Source organism: Symphalangus syndactylus, chromosome 3 (assembly GCF_028878055.3).
Source record: "Symphalangus syndactylus isolate Jambi chromosome 3, NHGRI_mSymSyn1-v2.1_pri, whole genome shotgun sequence".
NCBI classification, from domain to species: domain Eukaryota; kingdom Metazoa; phylum Chordata; class Mammalia; order Primates; family Hylobatidae; genus Symphalangus; species Symphalangus syndactylus.
Genome location: NC_072425.2, coordinates 50,309,203 through 50,331,319, shown reverse-complemented (window position 1 = coordinate 50,331,319; position 22,117 = coordinate 50,309,203). Strand labels below are relative to the sequence as shown.

The 22,117-nt window shown below is 40.8% G+C and overlaps 1 protein-coding gene across 2 annotated transcripts in view; it reads left to right on the top strand.

Annotated features, from left to right (window-relative positions):
• The window catches only part of MFSD14B (major facilitator superfamily domain containing 14B), a 91,284-nt gene extending 80,678 nt beyond the window's left edge, over window positions 1–10,606 (top strand). For both annotated transcript variants that reach the window (XM_055271854.2, XM_063636221.1), the window contains 5 exons: window positions 1,085–1,156; window positions 3,614–3,726; window positions 5,916–6,013; window positions 7,991–8,133; window positions 8,843–10,606. In XM_055271854.2, coding sequence (XP_055127829.1) covers window positions 1,085–1,156; window positions 3,614–3,726; window positions 5,916–6,013; window positions 7,991–8,133; window positions 8,843–9,094 — 678 coding nt within the window. In that variant the 3' untranslated portion in view covers window positions 9,095–10,606. The remainder of the gene's footprint in view (window positions 1–1,084; window positions 1,157–3,613; window positions 3,727–5,915; window positions 6,014–7,990; window positions 8,134–8,842) is intronic.
• Window positions 10,607–22,117: the final 11,511 nt, after the last annotated feature.

The following is a 22,117-nucleotide window of genomic DNA, read 5'->3' as shown; positions in this document are numbered from 1 at the left end:
AGTTGTGTGCCTGGAAGCAAGACACTCATTTATGAAATGAGAATAAGGTATATAATTTAATCTCATAATTTTTAAGGTCCTTTTCCTGAATTTTAATATAGGGCAAAATAATGTAACTATTTTTTTTTTTTTTTTTTTTTGAGACAGAGTCTCGCTTTGTCACGCAGGCTGGAATACAGTGGTGCAATCTTGGCTCACTGCAACCTCTGCCTTCCGGGTTCAAGCTGTTCTCCTGCCTCAGCCTCCTGAGTAGCTGGGATTACAGGCGTATGCCACCACGTCCAGCTAATTTTTTGTATTTTTAGTAAAGATGGGGTTTCATTCACCATGTTGGTCAGGCTGGTCTCGAACTCCTGACCTGATGATCCGCCTGTCTTGGCCTCCCAAGTGCTGGGATTACAGGCGTGAGCCACCGCGCCTAGCCCCAAAATAATGTAACTTAAGAAACTTGATGTTTAAGACTTAAAAGTTGTAGACATTTCAGAGATACTGTTATGGTCAGAGGCTTAGAAATCATTGCCAAGTTACTTTGGCTGCTTATTAGAATCGCCATGGGAGCTTTTAAAAGAGATCTGTGCCTGGTTCATACCCCCAGAGAGCCTGATTTAATTGGTCTCCAGTGGTCTTCCAGCATCTCACTGGTCTCCTTCCCTTGCTCTCCTTATCCCTTGTCTTTTGCTCACATCATGATTTTAATGTGCAGGCAAAGTTGAGAGCCACTGGGTTTGCTAGTGAGCAATGCTGTATTGGCAGCATCAAAAGTCAGTCATTTTCTTTCATTTTTTATTACTTGATACCATTATATTTATCAATTTGGGGGTTGGGGATGGAGAGGGTATATAAAACAACAGGTAGACATAGAAAATGTCTAAAAAACATTTCACAATCTAAGTTGTGCCTGCTTATAATGATTTCTTATATCAGTTTTAGATATAAATTGCTGGTTACATAGGTTCAGCTTTCAGCATGTCTTAATTTGCCACTGGTTTTATGAATTTTCCTCAGCTTATCATTGTAATAGAACATAATATTCCTTATTTTATAATATCTATGTTACTAAAGTGTTTTCATTCCATTTCCACAGGTCATAGGTTTTGGATCTGTTAAAATTGCAGCATTCATAGCTATGGTAGGAATTCTGTCCATTGTGGCTCAGGTGGGTATCATTTTATCTGTATTTAAAAAATTTTAAAAATACCCTGATAACCATAGTTTCACAGGAAGCCACATATAAAAATACAGGGAGATATTCCCTGAACTGCTACGGCAGTCCCTCACCCCCTGCTATGGTAAGGTCTTGCACAGCTATAGTATAATATCAGATCAAGAAACTGATGTGAATGTGGTCCACAGAACTATTCCTTCTTATATAATGTGTAGAGGTTATTTTGTTTTTTGAGGTTGTAATTTAGGGGAAATTTTTTTTGTTTTTATTTAAAACAATGTTTTTAAAATTATATCCTTGACCAGGCAGCCCAGCTTGGTGACTGGCATCCACTCTTGTCTTCAGCCTTGCCTCCCTCAGCTTAGGGGCCCTGGCCCACGATGCCACTGCCTAAGCCTCCTCGGAAGCCACAGTGGTTCCCCATTCCAGGCTCCTGGGGGCCTCTGGCGCTCCCCTTGCACCGGCATCATCTGCCATTTAGTGTTTTCTTGGAGAAGATGATTTAGGAGAACTTTGATACAACTTCCCTACTTTTTAGAATATTTGTCGTTAACTTCTGCTGGGTCAATTATTTTGTTTGCTTTTACACTAACCAAAATAGTAAATAATTATCATCTATCTCTGGATTGCAAAATCAACTAGGAAAATGTTTCAGTGTTATTTTAATGTTGAAAAGTAAGTAGAAATGAAAAGCAGAAATGAAAATCTGTAACTGCTTCAACTCCGACTGTTCCCAGGACTGAAGAAATATGAATCAGAGCTTTAAAACATATTCTGTGAGGGCTGGACACGGTGGCTCAGGCCTGTAATCCCAGCACTTTGGGAGGCCGAGGCAGGTGGATCACCTGAGGTCAGGAGCTCCAGACCAGCCTGGCCAATATGGCGAAACCCTGTCTCTACTAAAAATACAAAAATCAGCCGGGTGTGGTGGCACGCGCTTGTAATTCCAGCTACTCAGGAGGCTGAGGCAGGAGAATCGCTTGAACCTGGGAAGTGGAGGTTGCAGGGAGCCAAGATCGTGCCACTACACTCCAGTCTGGGTGACAGAGTAAGACTCCATCTCAAAAAACAGAGAGGAAAAAAATATATATATATATATAAATTTCTATATAAAATATATTATGTAAATATCTTTTTAAATATATATAAAATATATATTATATATATTTATATATAATATTTATATAAATATTATATATAATATATATGTTATATAAATATATATATATTTTTATATATATATATAATTTTCAGTGAGTAAAGAGCATTAAGCATTTCCCCATCTATTGTAAATACAGTACCAGGAAAGGTGAAGCATATTGTCCTTAAATTAATTCACTGTTGTGCTGAGGCACATTCACTATATTGTATGGTACTGTCTAGGGGTTGTTTCCCTGAAATGGTTACCAGGAAAGCAGAGCATTCTTCTGTGGTAACCTCTCTCAAGGAGAAATGAGAAGGCTGCAAAACTGCTTTATGAAAATAATACATTTGACAAGGCTTATGGGGATGTATCAAGGCAAAGGCCGTTTATATTTTTTTGTTGAAATGTGTTGCAAATGTAAATTATGTTAACCTTTCAAGTTGATCATTTTGGTTTTTTACAAAATCAAACATTAACTCTAGTTAGCCCAGCCATCTTTTTTTTTTTTTTTTTTTGAGATGGAGTCTCGCTCTGTCACACAGGCTGGAGTGCAGTGGTGTGATTTCGGCTCACTGCAATCTCCACCTCTCAGGTTCAAGTGATTCTACTGCCTCAGCCTCCCAAATAGCTGGGACTACAGGTGTGCGCCACCATGCCTGGCTAATTTTTGTATTTTTAGTAGAGACAGGGTTTCACCCTGCTGGCCAGGCTGGTCTCGAACTCCTGACCTTGTGATCTGCCCGCCTCGGCCTCCCAAAGTGCTGGGATTACAGGCATGAGCCACCGCACCCGGCCAGCCCAGTCATCTTTTATCCAACCCCTTTTCAGACTATCTCAACTAGTTATATTTAGCAGAGTATGTATTTGTTAAAATCAAACTTAACGTCAATTCCAACTTTGTAAACTTCCAGCAGAAGCTCTCATATTCTGTAAATGTTCAGCAGGAGTTTGCTATTCACAGATATTTAAGTGATTAGCATTTCTCCAGAGACTGAGGCTGTCCCTCTCAATCATAGTAACTGGTGAACAGTTGTGATATCCTTTCAGGAAGTGCCAGCAAAGCACCAGGTAGACAGGCTTCTTAGGGAGGAGGCTGAAAGCCTTGAGCCCCGGATCAGGCTGGGAGCCCCCAACACTACACCCCTGTAGAAGGTCATCAGTACTGTCCAGACTCTGAGGTCGCGAGTCAGGCAGTGTGCCCTTAGAGGTCCCTGGTCATCAGGGAAGGGTCTTCACACACAGAGCTTGTATTTTAATTCCGTGTGTTGATGTGGTTTTTCAGAGTTGTCTCCTTTACTTTGCAGACGGCCTTTCTTAGCATCTTGATGAGATCATTAGGAAATAAGAATACTGTCCTCCTTGGCTTGGGCTTCCAGATGCTCCAGTTAGCCTGGTATGGTTTTGGATCACAGGCCTGGTAAGCCTCACTCTTAGATTCTTATGAACTGCCAGACAGATGCCTCTTAGAGGAGCTTGGGGTGGTTGGGTGTGATGAGAAGGAAGCAAGGGTTATTTTGCTGGTTTGATGTATTCAACGTTGCAGAAACCATTAGGCTTTAATTTCGGGAAATGTGGAGCTAGATAACAGGATTATTTATAAAGACTGCCTTTATGTCATTGGACTTTCACAGAATTGTTCCTTAATTGAATGTGTCTCTCTCTCCCCTCCAGCCCCCAAATAAAATTTTATGTCTACTTTTTAAAGCATATGCCAATTTTTTTTTTTTCTTTCCCTGAGACGGAGTCTCACTGTTGCCTAGGCTGGAGTGCAGTGGCACGATCTCAGCTCACTGCAACCTCTGCCACCCGGGTTCAAGCAATTCTCCTGCCTCAGGCTCCTGAGTAGCTAGGATTACAGGCATTCACCACCATGCCCGGCTAATTTTTGTATTTTTAGTAGAGATGGGGTTTCACCATGTTGGCCAGGCTGATCTCGAACTCTTGACCTTGTGATCTGCCCGCCTCAGCCTCCCAAAGTGCTGGGATTACAGGCGTGAGCCACTGCGCCTGGCCACGTATGCCAGTTTTTAGAGACATTGAATATAGTCAAAAGCAAAACAAGAAGATACAAAAAAATGACTGATTATGGCAAGCTTCACTATGATTGACTATCATTAGCTATCATTGACTGAGTGACCTTGGGGCAATAACATAACCTTGATAAATCATTTGAATTTGAACACTAAGATTTCTTCCAAAACCATGTGCATTCTGCCGCAGTTATTACTACCATATTAGATTCCCATAAACAGGAAGGAAGGTCAAAATAAGCTCAGCGGAATAAGAAAAAATAGAAGGAATCATGAGTTTTATTTTGTTAATGTGGCAGATTTCTCCATGTGCCTGGTGGGTAAATGCAGAAATGCCTTCTCCATTTTAGACGGTAGAGCTGGTCCTTACTTTGGACACAAACAGACAACATAATTTAGAGAAACTAGAATTGCCTTAGTTATCAGTGTTTAGTTTGGGGAGTAAGTACATGTGCCCATTCTGAATTTCGGAATTTCATTTGATCTGCTTGCTCTTCCTTTTTTGAGAGAGAGGGTCTGGCTGTGTTGCCTAGGCCAGAGTACAGTGGCACAATCATGGCTTACTGCAGCCTCGAGCACCCAGGCTCAAGTGATCCTCCCACCTCAGCCTCCTTAGTAGCTGGGAGTATGTACACGCACCACCATGCCTGGCTAATATTTTTATTTATTTATTTATGTTCACACCACGCCTGGCTAATGTTTTGATTTTTTTTTTTTTCTTTTTTTTTTCTTTATAGTGACAAGGTCTCATGTTGCCCATGCTGGTCTCGAACTCCTGGGCTCAAGCAATCCTCCTGCCTTGGCATCCCAAAGTGCTAGGATTACAGTCATGAGCCACTGCCCCTATCCATCTGTGACTTTTTGCCAGATTAACTTGCTTGATTCTCCTTGTTCTTTTTGATTTTGCTCCTGTGAACTTTGGTTCAGTAGCTGATTTTGTCACATTCATGTAGCGTTAAAAAGACTTTGTCATCATGTAAGGTTTTTCTTTTTCAGTAATGACCATCCCAAAGTTGGGGCCTCACTTTACTCACTCACACTTCATACTGATACATAGTTAAGACTCTTTTGTTGAGAGAAGGACAAAGGTCTAAAGAGGAAGGCAGGGTCGGTTTTTCCAGTTGGGGGCACACCATGCTCTCTCTGTTGAGGGGTAGCAAACTGTAGCTCGAGGGCATTGTGAAAGTGAGCCTTTGAGAGGTACAAAGAAAAAATGAAAAGTCAGTGGAGAAAATGTATTTATAGCAACAAAAGAAATCTCCTTGCGAACTTCATTGAGCTTATGTCTAAAGATAGCAATAGGGAGACCAGGGAGAAGAAAAGTTTGTAAAAGAAGTAAAATCAAGAAACAAAGGTTTCCTGGCCCTTCTGTCCCCATCCTAGGCCATTCGTTTTCTACAATGTGATGTGTAACCTTGTAGGTTAAAAAAAAAATGCATTTTTAAAGAGGAAAAAATAAATAAAATGTAACAGGAGAAAGCAGAAGGCATTTGTACTTTTGCCACTGATTGCATTCCGAATAGTGAGCTCCTTGAGGTTGGCCTGCTGCCTGACTGTGCCTGTCCTGTCATTGCAGGATGATGTGGGCAGCAGGGACCGTCGCCGCCATGTCCAGCATCACGTTTCCGGCAATCAGTGCCCTCGTCTCTCGGAATGCAGAGTCAGATCAGCAAGGTGAGGTCACTGCCCCACCCCTTGTTTTTCTCCTTCAGCGGGAGACCTCCCTGCTAGAAGCAGGAGAAGCTCTGAGTTCTCCCCATCGACAGCAGGAGCTGACAGCCTTGTGGCCCCTTCTATCATACCTATTTACTTTGGCAGATAGGAACATTCTATTTTCCTCTCTGCTTTGGTCTTACACTTATATTTTTTAAAGCTAGACTTAGCAGTTCAGATTACTAACAATTAGAAATAGAACTATTCATTTTCCCTTTTCAGTTTTGATACGTCTTTTCTTCTTTAGTGTCACAATTAAGCAGACTATAATCACATTTTAACAGATGTCTATTAAATAATGAAAAACCAGTTAACCACGAGTTACTTAATTACTTTATTCACTAATTATTTGGAATAACTCAAAGTCTGTGAGCTTAATTTAGAAAATAGTTATTTGAGAGTAGTAAGAAAAAGTCTGTGTGGTTGTTGATAGTTAGACATTGAGTGAGAGATGAGATTAAAATTAAGACTGCTGTGTGGAAAATAGCATTCCACCATCTAGATCCGTATCCCATCCTTCCCGTGCCTCTGCTTCCCTTCCTGTCCTGTCTTGTCCTCCCTCCCTCCATTCCTCCCTCTTTTCCCACCCTTCCTCCCCCCACCCCCTACCCCCTGCCCCTTATAGGGTCTCACTCTGTCACCCAGGCTAGAGTGTAGTGGTGCAATCTTGGCTCCCTGCAGCCTCCACCTCCTGCGCTCAAGTGATCTCCCAGTCAGCCTCCCAAGTACCAGGGACTAGAGATGCACACTACCATGCCCAGCTAATTTTTTGTATTTTTAGTAGAGATGGGGTTTCGCCGTGTTGCCCAGCCTGGTCTCGAATTCCTGGGCTCAGTCTGCCTGCCTCGGCCTCTCAAAGTGCTAAGATTATAGGCGTGAGCCCCCATGCCTGGACTGCTTTCCTTTCAAGCAGTTCCCATGGCTAAATTTAATCTCTTTCCTTCTCTGTCTCCTAATGGCTCACCTTATTGTATTCAGGAAGAAGTAGTAGACAATTTTAGAGGGAGAAAAATTTTTTAATGCCTAAGAGCCCTTTCAAAAGTTTTAGTAAAAAACTATATTGGAAAGGATGGTTTATTCATTGCATTTTTTTTTCTATATCAGAAGTTAGGTATCTTACTCATATTCATTGTTAAATATTGTCCCTTGAAGACCACACATTCTGTATGTCACTCCTGGCTACAGTAACTCAGTTGGCTTGCATCCTTAGGGAGGTGCTGTGTCTGAAGTGAAGATGTGACCCATCCGTGGAGGACGGTCACTGCCTTGGCATCTGACAGACACTGTCCTGTCATTTGGGGCATGGATTTTCTTTTGACTGTTTTTATACCTATTCATGTCAATATACATGTTTCTAAATGTCAGAATATAAAAGTTTTGGAACACATTGTATTAGGCTGAATTATATACTACCATTTTTGATTTACAGAAACATTCATTTCATACAGTTCAAGCTAACTTTTTGCTTGCTATGTTAGAAAGCAGAGATATTTAGGAATTTGGCACTTCTGGGTTTTTCAGTGTAGGTCTCTAGGGAGACAGGCTGGAATACACCTGTGAAGATGAAGTCTGCCTACTGGGGACTGGTGTGTATTCCTGAAACCAGGGCTGCCAGAGGTGAAGGGCAAGGTTTTGTTGTGAAAGCACCAGTAAATGACCAGAGCAGGGAAATCTCAGTTGACAGAAAAGTGGACATTGCCTGAAATTGGAAGATATTAAAGTTTTTTATTGTATATGATTTTATATGTTTTATGTGATTTTATAAGTTTTGGATTTTATTTTATAATGGATGAAGTCTTCTAATCTACTGTCATGAGCATGCTTTCTCCTCAGTCTTGCCGAATTTGTGTATCATGGTTGCGAGAAAGTACTGTGCAGCTCCAAATCTTGAGATGCCTTTCTGAGAAGACTGGCATTATTTTCTTTGTTCTGATTCAGGAGTTGCCCAGGGGATCATAACTGGAATAAGAGGACTATGCAATGGCCTGGGGCCAGCACTGTATGGCTTCATATTCTACATGTTCCATGTGGAACTGACTGAGTTGGGCCCGAAATTGAACTCTAACAACGTTCCCCTGCAGGTAATTTGGTCATAAGTCTAGTTGTGTAACAACAGTTATGTATGATTATAGCAAAATATTGTGACCTTAAATTTGGAGAGCATTCTTACTTGTATGTTACTATATTTTATTTGACAGCAATAAGTATTGTGTTCATTGCTTCTCGGGATCAGGGAGGGGTCATTTTAGTGATTTAATATCTTATGTAAAAGATATGTCTTAACTTTGATCAGATTCTGTTTTCACCTACACAATCACTACACTATTCTCTGGCTAAGCCCAAGCTAGTTAAAATTTGAAATGACCTAAAAATCCAGCTAAAAATTGAGCTAGGGTACTTTTTGTACTATTTATTTGAAATTTCTTCCCTTGTTCCCTCTAAGCCATATTTAGTATAGATGTCTATACAAAGCTGGAATTAATGTTCATGTACAAAGGTGCATGATCTGAAGTCATAGGATGGGATTATAGGTAAACAGCTGTTGCTTACAAGCTTACAGTTTTGCTTAAGCTATTTAGAAGTGGTACAAAAAGCAGTTAATCAGTCGTCCTTTGTCATATTCCAAACACCAAGCTCTAGTGGAGTGTCGACCTGACATTTAATGAAACATTTGCTTATGAGAAAATGATTCACTTTTTGGTGGTGTGTTTTTTTGGGTAATCTAGGAATAATTTTGAGTTAAGAGACTAACTATATTCTTTGTCTCCACTTGTTTTCCACATCCATCAGGGAGCTGTCATCCCAGGCCCGCCGTTTTTATTTGGGGCATGTATAGTTCTTATGTCTTTTCTGGTTGCCTTATTCATTCCTGAATACAGTAAAGCCAGTGGAGTTCAAAAACATAACAGCAGCAGCAGCGGCAGCCTGACCAACACCCCAGAACGGGGCAGTGATGAGGACATTGAGCCACTACTGCAAGACAGCAGCATCTGGGAGCTCTCTTCATTTGAGGAGCCTGGGAATCAGTGCACTGAGCTGTAAACTCGGCAGAAAGTGGGATTCTGCATACGCCATCTCCGAGAGCCGTGGAGGTAGCCACATCCCTGGTGACTTCATGGTGCTGGATGGGAGACGCTAGCGGCATCCTTCAGGGCCAAGTTTGATAAATACCACCGCCATCATTCTGCTCTTCCTCCTCCTGTTTTTTTTTTTCTCTTACATTCTTTTTTCTTTTTTTCCTGTTTATACATTAGAATAAGATAAAATTTGAAATACTTCCTTGCAACTAATGTGCAATTCCCAAGGTGAAACTCAAATAGAAAAAGTCATCTCTCTGGTAGAAAGGATGGCTTTCCTGTAACGACTATAGAGTAAGAGTGGCAGCAATCTTTCCATGCCCTTTTCAGCAGAAGGCATACAGAACTACAGTGGGACTGCCATCTCTGGCCAAGATTCCAGGTAAAGAATCTCTTCTTAATTTCTACCTTCCTGTTTCTCTGAATCAGCCCATAGGTGTTGATGAATGGCCACTCTTAAGAGTCACTCAGTATCAGGGATCTATTGTCTTTGTTCAAAGGTCAGATAAAAACCTAGTCTCCTTTTATTCTACTTCCTATTCTTGGCTAGAATGAAACTCAGCATATATATATACTTCTGGACATAAATAAATTGAATAGTAATTACCTTTACTAGATGAAAGAAATTTTTATTGCAAACTTAAATCATGTAAAACTCACAACTCAGATTCCTGGACCTGATTTCCTGGTTGGGTCCAAGGTGATTTTACAGAAGAAAAAAACAACTCAAGCATTCTGGTGGCAACATAGAAATTGTAGGCTGCTTCTAAGAAAGTTACTAACAGTTTGGAAATTCCTAAGTAGGTTGAGAGTTAGTAACTGGATACGAGTGAAGTTTATATCCACATTCAGACTCATAGGCGTTATTATGATTTGCTTCTTCCCATGTCTCCCATGTCCTACTTCTCAAAGTTATTCTCATCCATCACACTCCTGCCTTAACTGCTCTGTAGTATGCATTTGTTTTCAATTCATCTTTATTTCAATCTGTCTAACTTTTGAATCGCATGGGAATATGCACATTAAGTTCCTTTCTAAAATAAGGTTTTATGAAGCTGAGTTTCACGATAAGTGTCTTGCTATTTTTTGAGATGTTTTATGGACAAAGAAAACTTTACAGATTTATATGTATTTTGCTGCACCAGTAAATGGACCATTAACTAGGGCCCACCTTTAACAGAGCACTCCTTTGAAAGTTTTATAGGTATGAAATATATGTAGATATTTGTAAAGGGTTTTAATTTTTTTTTTTGATGGGGTGCTGTGTAAATCTTGTATTTATAAATGTAATGAAGGTATTGACAGAAAAAATATATACAACTTTTATAAAGGATTGTGTACTGACTGAATACATTTAAAAGAAAATATATTTTGAAGCCTGTTCTGCTATGAACAGAGATAACATATCTTTTTACTATGCTGTTGGTTTTTAGGTTAAGCTTCCTAATGCATAATAAATTTACAGTGGTTACTTTTATGTCTTTTGTGTCTTTTTTTTAAAGCAAATAGTATTGCTCTTTTGGGTTCTCTGTTGGGTGGCTTTCAATTAAACTGAGTTGTAATCTTTCAGCTGATGCAAAAGGTATGTGTTTTCAAAAAAATTTTATTTTTAACAAAATTCCTTCAAAGTCTCCCTTCAAAAACATCATAACTACAGATGCTCCTTGACTTACCGATGGGATTCCATCCTGATAAGCCCATTGTAAGTTGAAAATATCATACGTTGCAAATGCATTTAATACAGCTTAGAAGTTTCAGCACTTTCGGTATCAGCACAGTAGAGTATTGGTTGTTTACCGTCCTGATTGCATAGTGATTGGGAGCTGCAGCTCACTTGCCACTGCTCAGTGTCCCGAGAGAGTAATCATACCACATATTGCTAGCCTGGGAAAAAAAATAAAAATTTGAAGTATGGTTTCTACTAAATGTGTATCACTTTTATACTGTCATGAAATTGGAGACCATCTGTATTTTTATTTTTAAAAAGCAGGGACAGAACAGAAACACGTATATCCACGTTCATAGCATTCGTAACAGCTAAAAGATGGAAAAAAACCTAAGTGGCCATTGACTGATGATGAATGGATAAACAAAATAGGTATATCCATACAGCAGACTATTATTCAGCCTTAAAAAGGAAGGAAATTCTGACACATGTTGCAAAATGGATGAGCATTTAACACATTATGCTAAGTGAAACGAGACAATCACAAAAAGACAAATACTGTATGGTGCCACTTAATGATGTGCCTAGAGTAGTTAACATTCAGAAAGCAGAGTAGTGCTCACCACGGGCTGGGGGAGGGAGAAGTAGGAAGCTGTTATTTAATGGGTACAAAGTTTCATTTTGCAAGGTAAGAAAAGTTCTGGGATGGTAATGGTAGGTTGTACAACAGTGTGAAAGTGTACTTAATGCCACTGGACTGTATCCTTAAAAATGATTAAAAGGATAACTTTTTATGTCTATTTACCACAGTTTGAAATAAATGCTCTCATGGCATCTTTTTTTATCATTGCTTATCACAATTGCAGTTACTTTCCCCATTTTAGCAAATATCCCAGCATGACAAACGTCATTTATTTATTTATTTATTTATTTATTTATTTATTTTTTGAGACGGAGTCTCTCTCTGTCGCCCAGGCTGGAGTGCAGTGGCGCAATCTCGGCTCACTGTAAGCTCCACCTCCCAGGTTCACGCCATTCTCCTGCCTCAGCCTCTCCGAGTAGCTGGGACTACAGACGCCTGCCACCACGCCCGGCTAATTTTTTGTATTTTTAGTAGAGACGGGGTTTCACCGTGGTCTCGATCTCCTGACCTCGTGATCTGCCTGCCTCGGCCTCCCAAAGTGCTGGGATTACAAGCGACAAGCGTGAGCCACCGCGCCCGGCCCTATTTTTTTAATTAGTTTTAAATTTCGAAAAAAATTACCATTTTAACCATTCTAAAGTGTACAATTCAGGCCGGGCACGGTGGCTCACGCCTGTAATCCCAGCACTTTGGGAGGCCGAGGCGGGCAGATCACGAGGTCAGGAGATCGAGACCATCCTGGCTAACACAGTGAAACCCCGTCTCTACTAAAAATACAAAAAATTAGCCGGGCATGGTGGCGGGCACCTGTAGTCCCAGCTACTCGGGAGGCTGAGGCAGGAGAATGGCGTGAACCTGGGAGGTGGAGCTTGCAGTGAGCCAAGATCGCACCACTGGACTCCAGCCTGGGTGACAGAGCAAGACTCCATCTCAAAAAAAAAAAAAAAAAGTGTACAATTCAGTGTTTTTAAATATATTCACAAGGTTATGCCTGAACTTTTCTTTTCCCAAAAAGAAATCCTGTGCCCTTTAGCATTCACTCTCAACCCTCCCTGTACCCTCCCCGTTAATCTACTTTCTGTCTCTCGAAATTTGCCTGTTTTGAACATTTCATATGAATGGAGTCATACAATATATGACCTTTTGTGTCTGGTTTCTTTCACATAACATGTTTTCAAGCTTCATTCATGTTACAGCGTGTTAAAATTTTATTCCTTTTTAAGGCTAATACTGCATTGTATGTATATATACGTTTTAAACATTTATCAGTTGACATTTGAGCTTTCTCCCTCCTTTTGGCTATTATGAATAATGCTGTGGTGAACATTTCGTGTGCAAGTTTTTGTGCGAACATATGTTTTGAATTCATCATAGGTATATACTTGGGAGTTAGATTGCTGGGTTCTGTAATAACTCTGTTTAACTGTTTGAAAAACGACCAAATTGTTCTCTGCAGCAGTTACACACTTCAGTTTCCATCAGCAGTGTAGGAAGGCTCCAATCTCTCTATATCCTTACTAACACTTGTTATTTTCTGTTTTGTTGGTTATAGCCATCTTGTGGGTTTGAATTGATCTCTAATTGTGTGTGTGTTTTTTTATTTTTTGAGATGGAGTCTTGCTCTGTCACCCAGGCTAGAGTGACTGCCACTTCCACCTCTTGGGTTCAAGCAGTTCTCCTGCCTCAGCCTCCTGAGTAGCTGGGATTACAGGCACTCGCCACCATGCCTGGCTAATTTTTGTATTTTTAGTAGAGACGGGGTTTCACCATGTTGGCTGGGCTGGTCTCGGGTGATCTGCCCACCTTGGCCTCACAAAGTGCTGGGATTACAGGCATGAGCCACCACGCCCGGCCCCTCATTGTGGTTTTGATTTGCATTTCTCTAATGACTAACCAAGTTGGGCATCTTTTCATGTGCTTGTTTGCCATTTGTATATTGTCTCTGGAGAAATCTATTCGAGTCCTTTTCTGTGTTTTTTAATTCTGTTGTTGCATTACAAACAGTTCTTCATGTATGCTGGATATTCTGTCAGATATATGATTATCAGATACATGATTTGCAAGTATTTTTTTACATTATGTGGGTTGTCTTTTCACTTTGTTGATGGTACCCTTTCATGTACAAGAGTTGTAGTTTTTGATGAAATCAAGTTTAGCAATTTTTTTCTTTTGTTGCTTGTGCTTTTGGTGTCATGGCTAAGAATACGTTACCAAATCCAAGGTCATGAAGATTCATCCCTATGTCTTCCTCTGATAGTTTTACAGTTTTAGTTCTTACGTATTTAGTTCTTTAACTCATCATGAGTGGATTTTTGTATATGATGTCAGATAGGAGTCTGGCTTCATTCTTTTGTGTCTTGGTATTTGTGGTCTCAGTACCACTTATTGAAAAGACTATACTTTCTCCATTGAATGGTCTTAGCACCTTGTCTAAAACAGATGACCATGGATACATAGGTTTGTTTCTGGATTTTTAGTTCTATTCCATTGGTCAATATGCCTATCCTTATGCCCAGTACCACATGACTTTAATTACCATAGCTTTATGTGGTTAAGTGTTGAAATTAGGAAGTATAAGTCTTCCACCTTTGTTTTCAATATTGTTTTGGCTATTTGGTATCCGTTGTGATTCCCTGTGAATTTTAGTTTTGGCTTTTCCATTCTTCTTCCCTGCGTTCTCCCACCAAAAAAACAAAAACAAAAAAAAAAAAAGTTGGAATTTTGATGGGGATTGTATTGAATCTGTAGATCACTTTGGGTAGTACGATTGTCTTAACAGTATTAAGTCTTTCTACACATGAACGTGAGATGTCTTTCCATTTATGCCTCTAATTTCTTTCAGTAATGATTTGTAGTTCTTAGTGTACAAGTTTTGTTCCTCCTAGCTTAAATTTATTCTAGTATTTTTTCCTTTTTGATGCTATTATAAATTGAATTATTTTCTAGATTTCATTTTCAGATTGTTCATTGCTAGTGTATAGAAATATAACTGATTTTTGTATGTTGACCTTGTTTCCTACAATTTTGTTGAATTTGTTTACTCCAGTAGTGTGTGTTTGTGTGTGTGTGTGTGTGTGTGTGTGTGTGTGTGTGTGTGTATTCTTTAGGACTTTCTACGCATTAGATCATGTCATCTGCAAATAGAGATAATTTTACTGCTTCTATTCTAATTTGAATGTCTTTGGATGTCTTTTATTTCTTTTTCTTGCCTACTTTTCTGGTTAGAACTTGCAGTACATTGTTGTATAGCAGTGTCAAAAGCAGGCATCGTTGTCTTATTCATGATCATAGAGGGAAAGCTTAGTTTTTCACCAATGAGTGTATTAGTTGCGGATTTTTCATAGACACATTTTATCATGTGGGAAGTTCCCCTCTAGTCCTAGTTTGAAATAGGGATGTTCAGCGTTTCTATCATGAAAGTGTTGAATTTTGTCAAATCCTTTTTTTTTTTTTTTTTTGGCAGCAGCAGCAGATGAGGTGTTTTCCCCCCCATTCTATTAATGTAGTGTATTACATTGATTTTCATATGTTGACTCACCCTTGCATTATTGAGATAGATCCCACTTGTTCATAATGAATAATGCCTTTAATATGCTGCTCGATTCAGTGTACTAGTATTTTTTGATGTTTGCATCTATATTCATAAAGGATATTGGCCTGTAGTTTTCATTCTTACAATGTCTTTGTCTGGCTTCGATATCAGGGTAGTGTTTGCCTCAAAATGAGTTAGGAAATGTTTCCTTTTGTTTTGTGGAAGAGCTTGAGAGAGATTTATGTTAATACTTTTTAAAGCATTTGATAGAATTCGTCACTGAAGCCATCTGATCTCTTTATTCCAATAGCAACTGTTAGACTGTTATACACCAGTTATTGAAACTGATAACATAGAAAGAATTGTTAACTGTAAATGTTAAGGAGGCAACTGAGAGAGTGAAATAAGAACTCCAAGTCAGTGGGCAGTGGTTCTCAAACTTCAGCATGTGTCAGGGCTCATTAAACAGATTCCTGGTGATAACCATCAGAGTTACTTACTCAATAGGCTGGGATGCTTAAGAACCTGAATGTCTATCAAGTTCCCAGGAGATGCCAGTGTTGCTGGTCTTAGGGTCACAGTTTGAGAACTACCCTAAGCTATTGTAGGGGTAACAACTGCAGTTTCCCCAGGGCTGAAGGAACAAAGGGTTGTTCCTTTGAAATAGAAACATCCCTATTTCAAACTAGGACTAGAGGGGAACTTCCCACAACATGATAAAATGTGTCTATGAAAAATCCACAACTAATAGAATTATTGCAACTTCCAGAAGGGTCCCTGTGTAATTGAGTCAGACGTCTGAGGAGGGGCCACTTGCTGGTTGGGTGGTATTTCTAGGTTTAGAGAAAAGGTCCATGGGGGGTGGTGGCTGGGGCTGGCACAGTGTACCGAATTTGTATATGTTGGAAGACCTGCAAAACTGCTAACTCAGTTCAGCTGCAGCTATGGGAGGGCACTGCCTTTGCTAGGGTGAAGGAGCATTGTTGGAATTAAGCTGTGGGAAGCAGGCGGGAAGGAGTCAGTGCCTCTTCCTCTTCAATTTGCAGTCTCCCTCTAGTGTCCTCTGTTGGTAGAAATAACATAGAGCCAGTCGACAAAGGAGAAATGGGTATGCTGAGCAGAGGACGACAGGAGAATTGAGAGACTGAATCATTGGTACCATCAACACACCTGCTACATGTATGTGTGCGTGCTTCTGTGCAGCCATCACCTGGCTCCATTTTCCATCAAATGAGGTACCAGATAGTGGGGGACTGCTGTCAAGACACCCGAAAATGTGGAAGTGACTTTGGAACTGGGTAACAAGCAGAGATTGGAACAGTTTGGAGGGCTCAGAAGAAGAAAGGAAGATGTAGGAAAGTTTGGAACTTCCTAGAGACTTGTTGAATGGCTTTGGCCAAAATGCTGATAGTGATATGGACAATGAAGTCCAGGCTGAGGTGGTCTCAGATGGAGAGGAGGAATGTGTTGGGAACTGAATGTGACTCTGTATGTTTTAGCAAAGAGACTGGCAGCATTTTGCCATGTCTCTAGAGATCTGTAGAACTTTGAATTTCAGAGAGATGATTTAGGGTATCTGGTATAAGAAATCTCCAAGCAGCAAAGGGTTCAAGAGGTGCTTTGGGTGCTGTTAAAAGCATTGTTTTATGTATTCACAAAAATATGGTTTGGAATTGGCAGTTATGTTTAAAAGAGAAGCAGAGCATAAAAGTTCAGAAAATTTGAAGCCTGACAATGCAATAGAAAAGAAAAACCAATTTTCTGAGGAGAAAATCCAGATGGTTGCAGAAATTTGCATAAGTAAGGAGGAGCCGAATGATAGTCACCAAGACAAGGGGGAAAATGTCTCCAGGCATGTCAGAAGTCTTCATGGCAGCCCCTCCTATCACAGGCCCAGGGGCCTAGGAGGAAAAAAATGTTTCCTCAGCCAGGCCCAGGACCTTGCTGCTTTGTGCAGTCTCAGGACTTGGTGCCCTGTGTCCCAGCTGTGGCTAAAAGGGGCCAATGTACAGCCGAGGCCGTTGCTTCAGAGGGTGCAAGCCTCAAGCCTTGGTGGCTTACACGTGCTGTTGGGCTTGTGGGTACACAGAAGTCAAGAACTGAAGTTTGGGAACTTCCACCTAGATTTCAGAGGATGTATGGAAACACATGGATGTCCAGGCATAAATTTTCTGCAGGGGTGGTGCTCTCATGGAGAATCTCTGCTTGGGCAGTGCGAAAGGGAAATGTGGGGTCAGAGCCCCCACAGAGTCCGCACTGGGGCACTGCCTAGTGGAACTGGGAGAAGAGGGCCACCGCCCTCCAGACCCCAGAATGGTAGATTCACCAATGGCTTGCACTGTGTGCTTTTCCCCCTTTTGCTTGGCACTTCTCCTTCTGTCAGCATGTGAAGGACTTGTTTGCTTTCCCTCCATCATGATTTTAAGTCTCCTGAGGCCTCCCCAGCCCTGTGGAACTGTGAGTCAAATAAACTTCTTTATAAATTACTCTGCAGACAACACCTGCAAAGCCACAGGGGCGGAGCTGCCCAAAGCTGTGGGAGCCCACCTCTTGCACCAGAGTTCCTTGGATGTGAGACATGGAGTCAAAGAAGATCATTTCGGAGCTTTAAGATTTGGCTGCCCTGCTGGATTTTGGACTTGTATGAGGCCTGTAGCCCATTTGTTTTGGCCAGTTTCTCCCATTTGCAACAGGTGTATTTACCCAATGCCTCTACCCACATTGTATATAGAAAGTAACTTGCTTTTGATTTTACAGGCTTATAGGTGGAAGGGACTTGCTGCCTTGTGTCAGATGAGACTTTGGACTCAGACTTCTGAGTTAATGCTGGAGTTAGTTAAGACTTAGGGGGACTGTTGGAAGGGCATGATTGTGTTTTGAAATGTGAGGACATGAGATTTGGGAGGGGCCAGGGGTGGAACAATACGGTTTGGCTGTGTCCCCACCCAAATCTCATCTTGAATTGGGGTTCCCATAAACCTGTGTCCTGGGAGGGACCTGGTGGGAGGTAAATGAATCATGCGCGTGGTTACACCCATGCTGCTGTTCTCGTGATCGTGAGTTCTCACAAGATCTGATGGTTTTATAAGGGGCTTTTCCCCCTTTTGCTTGGCACTTCTCCTTCTGTCAGCATGTGAAGGACTTGTTTGCTTTCCCTCCATCATGATTTTAAGTCTCCTGAGGCCTCCCAAGCCCTGTGGAACTGAGTCAAATAAACTTCTTTATAAATTACCCTATATCAGGCAGTTCTTTATAGCAGCATGAGAACGGACTAATATACCTTTCTCTAAATGTGGAAAAGACAACCACACTGCGCACATATCTAGCAATGAAGACTGAGCTGGCATGAACAAAGTATACTCTATTCAACTATATCCTTAGCAAAACTGAATTGGAATGTTTAAAAACCTTCTTCGTAGAATTTTTGTGTTTCCTGAGCATTACACATCCAAAGGAGTTGCTCTTTTATGTTGGAGAGGCAAGATGTTGCTAGGTCTTTTCTTTTCTTTTTTTTTTTGAGACAGAGTCTCGCTCTGTTGCCCAGGCTGGAGTGCAGTGGTGCGATCTCTGCTCACTGCAAGCTCTGCCTCCCGGGTTCACGCCATTCTGCCTCAGCCTCCCGAGTAGCTGGGACTACAGGCGCCTGCCACCACGCCTGGCTGATTTTTTGTATTTTTAGTAGAGATGGGGTTTCACCGTGTTAGCCAGAATGGTCTCAATCTCCTGACCTCGTGATCTGCCCGCCTCGGCCTCCCAAAGTGCTGGGATTATAGGCGTGAGCCACCGCGCCCGGCTGTTGCTAGGTCTTTTCTCCCCTGTTCTGTTAACGTGTATGTTCATGTCATTACTGTATTCAGTGTTTCACCAAGGCATCCATGTGATTCCACTGCTAGGTGATAGAGTCTGAGGGCAGTGGCTGTTTCCTCCATCTAGGCTTTTTTTTTTTTTTTTTTTTTGAGATAGAATCTCGCTCTCTCACCCAAGCCAGGGTGCAGTGGCACCATCTTGCATCTTGTCTCACTGCAACCTCCATCTCCCAGGTTCAAGTGATTCTTGTGCCTCACCCTCCCAAGTAGCTGGGATTGCAGACATGCACCATCCCTGGCTAATTTGTGTGTGTGTGTGTGTGTATTTTAGTAGAGACAGGTTTTGCCATGTTGGTCAGGCTGGTCTCGAACTCCTGACCTAAGGTGATTTGTCTGCCTGGGCATCCCAAAGTGTTGGGATTACAGGCATGAGCCACCGCGCCCGGCCTCCATCTAGGTTTCTAACAGGAAGTTTGCTTGTCTTTATTGAATGAGCTAAGGAACCTCTTTTATCCTGGTTCTCCCTATTGCATTCTGGGGTTGTCCCTCTGGACAGTCCCAGGTGTGTAGGAGGCTAGGCCAGCTTGCATTTGAGGCAGCACTCTCCTCTCTGAAGTGGGAATGGCCCTTATTATTGAAAAAACAACGTACAGGCCCCAAGGTACAGACAAGAACGTGGAGAAAAGAGAGAGAGGAATCAGTGGGAATGAGGGTCAAGAAGGTAAAATGCTAATGGAGAGAAATTCATTTGGGATAAGAAAAATAAAAAGACTTGCATTTTCTAAAATTTATAAAAGGAACATAACCTGAAAAGTTAGGAAAAAACCCATGAATGGGAATAGTAATGTGGAGTTTATTAGTCTCTTTATACTTAAGCATGAATTTTTTTTTTCAATCCCACCTGAGATTAGCTTGATTAAACTGAATCATTTAGAATACTCAAGAATGCAGAACATGTAAAGATAAATGGATTGTCAGATATTTTAACAAGGTATATTAGAATATCTAGGTCTTCTAGTTATTATGGTTTTGTTAATGGGGTATATATTTTAAATTGTTTTTCATGGGCATTGTTAGCTGTTTTTACCTTTTTTTTTTTTTTTTTTTGAGACCGAGTCTCACTCTGTTGCCCAGGCTGGAGTGCAGTGGTGTGATCTCGGCTCACTGCAAACTCTGCCTCTCAGCCTCCCGAGTAGCTGGGGCTACAGGCGTGAACCACCATGCCTGGCTAATGTTTGTGTTTTTAGTAAAGACAGGGTTTCGCCATGTTGGCCAGGCTGGTCTTTAACTCCTGACCTCAAGTGATCCACCTGCCTTGGCCTCCCAAAGTGCTGATATTACAGGCGTGAGCCACCGCACCAGGCCAACAATGTCATTTTTATAAAGCCATTTTTGCTTGTCTTGGAAGTGGAGTGATGATTGAGTCATTGTGTTTTAAACTGCAGTGACCACTAGGTGGCAGTATTAGATGGCCATTTTTAAAGTTAGACCGAGAGCAACAAATTTCAAGTACCTATGTTGACAATATGCATCATGTTGTACATTAGATGTCTAGTACTTATTTATCTTAGAACTCAAAGTTTGCACCCTTTGCCAACATTGCCCTTTTTCTTTCTACACCCAAGCACCTGGTAACCATTGTTCTTTTTCTGGGTTTGACTTTTATAGATTCTACATGTAAGTGAGATCATGTAGTATTTGTCTTCGTGCATCTGGCATATTTCACTTATCATAATGTCCTCCAGGCGTATCCACGTTGTCACAGATGGCAAGATTTTCTTCTCTTTTAAGGGAGAATAATAATCAACTGCATACACACACAGACATCACATTTTCTTTTATCTGTTTGTGAATGGAAATTTAGATTTTTTCCTATCTTAGCTATAGTGAATACTGAATGGAACATGGAAGTGCAGATATGTCTTTGAGATGCCAATTTTATTTCCTTTGGATATATACCCAGAAGAAGGAACTGCTGAATCATAGGGTAATTCTACTTTTAGTTTTTTGAGGAACCTCCATGCTGTCTTCCATAATGACTGTAGCAATTTACATTCCCACCAGCAGAGTATAAAGGTTCCCCTTTTCTCCACGTCTTCATCAACACTTATTTTTTGACTTTTTGATAACAGCCATTCTAACAGGTGGGAGGTGATATCTCTTCATGGCTTTGATCTCCCCCTGCCCCTTGTCCCCCTCCCCTTTGTCCCCCTCCCCTTTGCCCTCCTTCCCTCCCCTCCTCTGTCATCCAGGCTGGAGCGCAGTGGCACAATCTCGGCTCACTGCAACCTTGGCCTCCCAGGTTCAAGCAATTCTTGTGCCTCAGCCTCCCAAGTAGCTGGGATTACAGGCACATGCCACCACGCCCGGCTAATTTTGGTATTTTTAGTAGAGATGGGTTTCACCATGTTGGCCAGGCTGGTCTTGAACTCCTGACCTCAAGTGATCTGCCCACCTCGGCCTCCCAAAGTACTGGAATTACAGGCGTGAGCCACCGTGCCAGGCCTGGTTTTGATTTTCATTTTCCTGATGATTAGTGATGTTGAGTAGTTTCTCACATACCTGTTGGTCATTTGTATGTCTTCCTTGGAAAAATGCTTATTCAGGTCCTTTTCCATTTTAAAAGCAGGTTAGTTGTCTTTTTGCTATTGAGTTGTATGAGTTCATTACACATTTTGGATATTAGCCTCCTTCATATGGTTTGCAATTATTTCCTCCTATTATGTAGTATGTTACTGTTTCATTTTATTGATTGCTTCCTTTGCTGTGCAAAAATGTTTCAGTTTGATGTGGTCCCATTTACTCATTTTTGTTTTTGTTACCTATGCTTTTGGTGTCATAGCCAAAAAATCATTGCCAAGAGCAATGTCAAGGAGCTTTTCCTTTCTGTTTTGTTTTACAATTTTTATGGTTTTGTATCTTACATTTAAGTTTTTAATCCATTTTGAATAGATTTCTGTTTATAGCGTAAGGTAAGGGTCCTGTTTCATTCTCTTTGCAAGTGGAAATTCAAGTTTTTATAGGGATTGCATTGAATCTGTCAGTTACTTTTGGTAGTAGGGACTTATTAACCATGATAATCCTTCCAATCCAGACATGGGGTATCTGTTTCTTGTGTCTTTTTCAATTTGTTTTTATCAGTGTTTTATAGTTGCCAGATTACAGATCTTTCACTTCCTTGGTTAAATTTATTCCTAAGTATTGTATTATTTTTGATGCTGTTTCAAATGGGATATTTTCCCCTTAAATTCTTTTTCAGATAATTTGTTATTAGTGTACAGAAACACAACTGATTTTTGTGTGTTGGGTTTATATTCTGCAACTTTACCAATTTTTAAAAA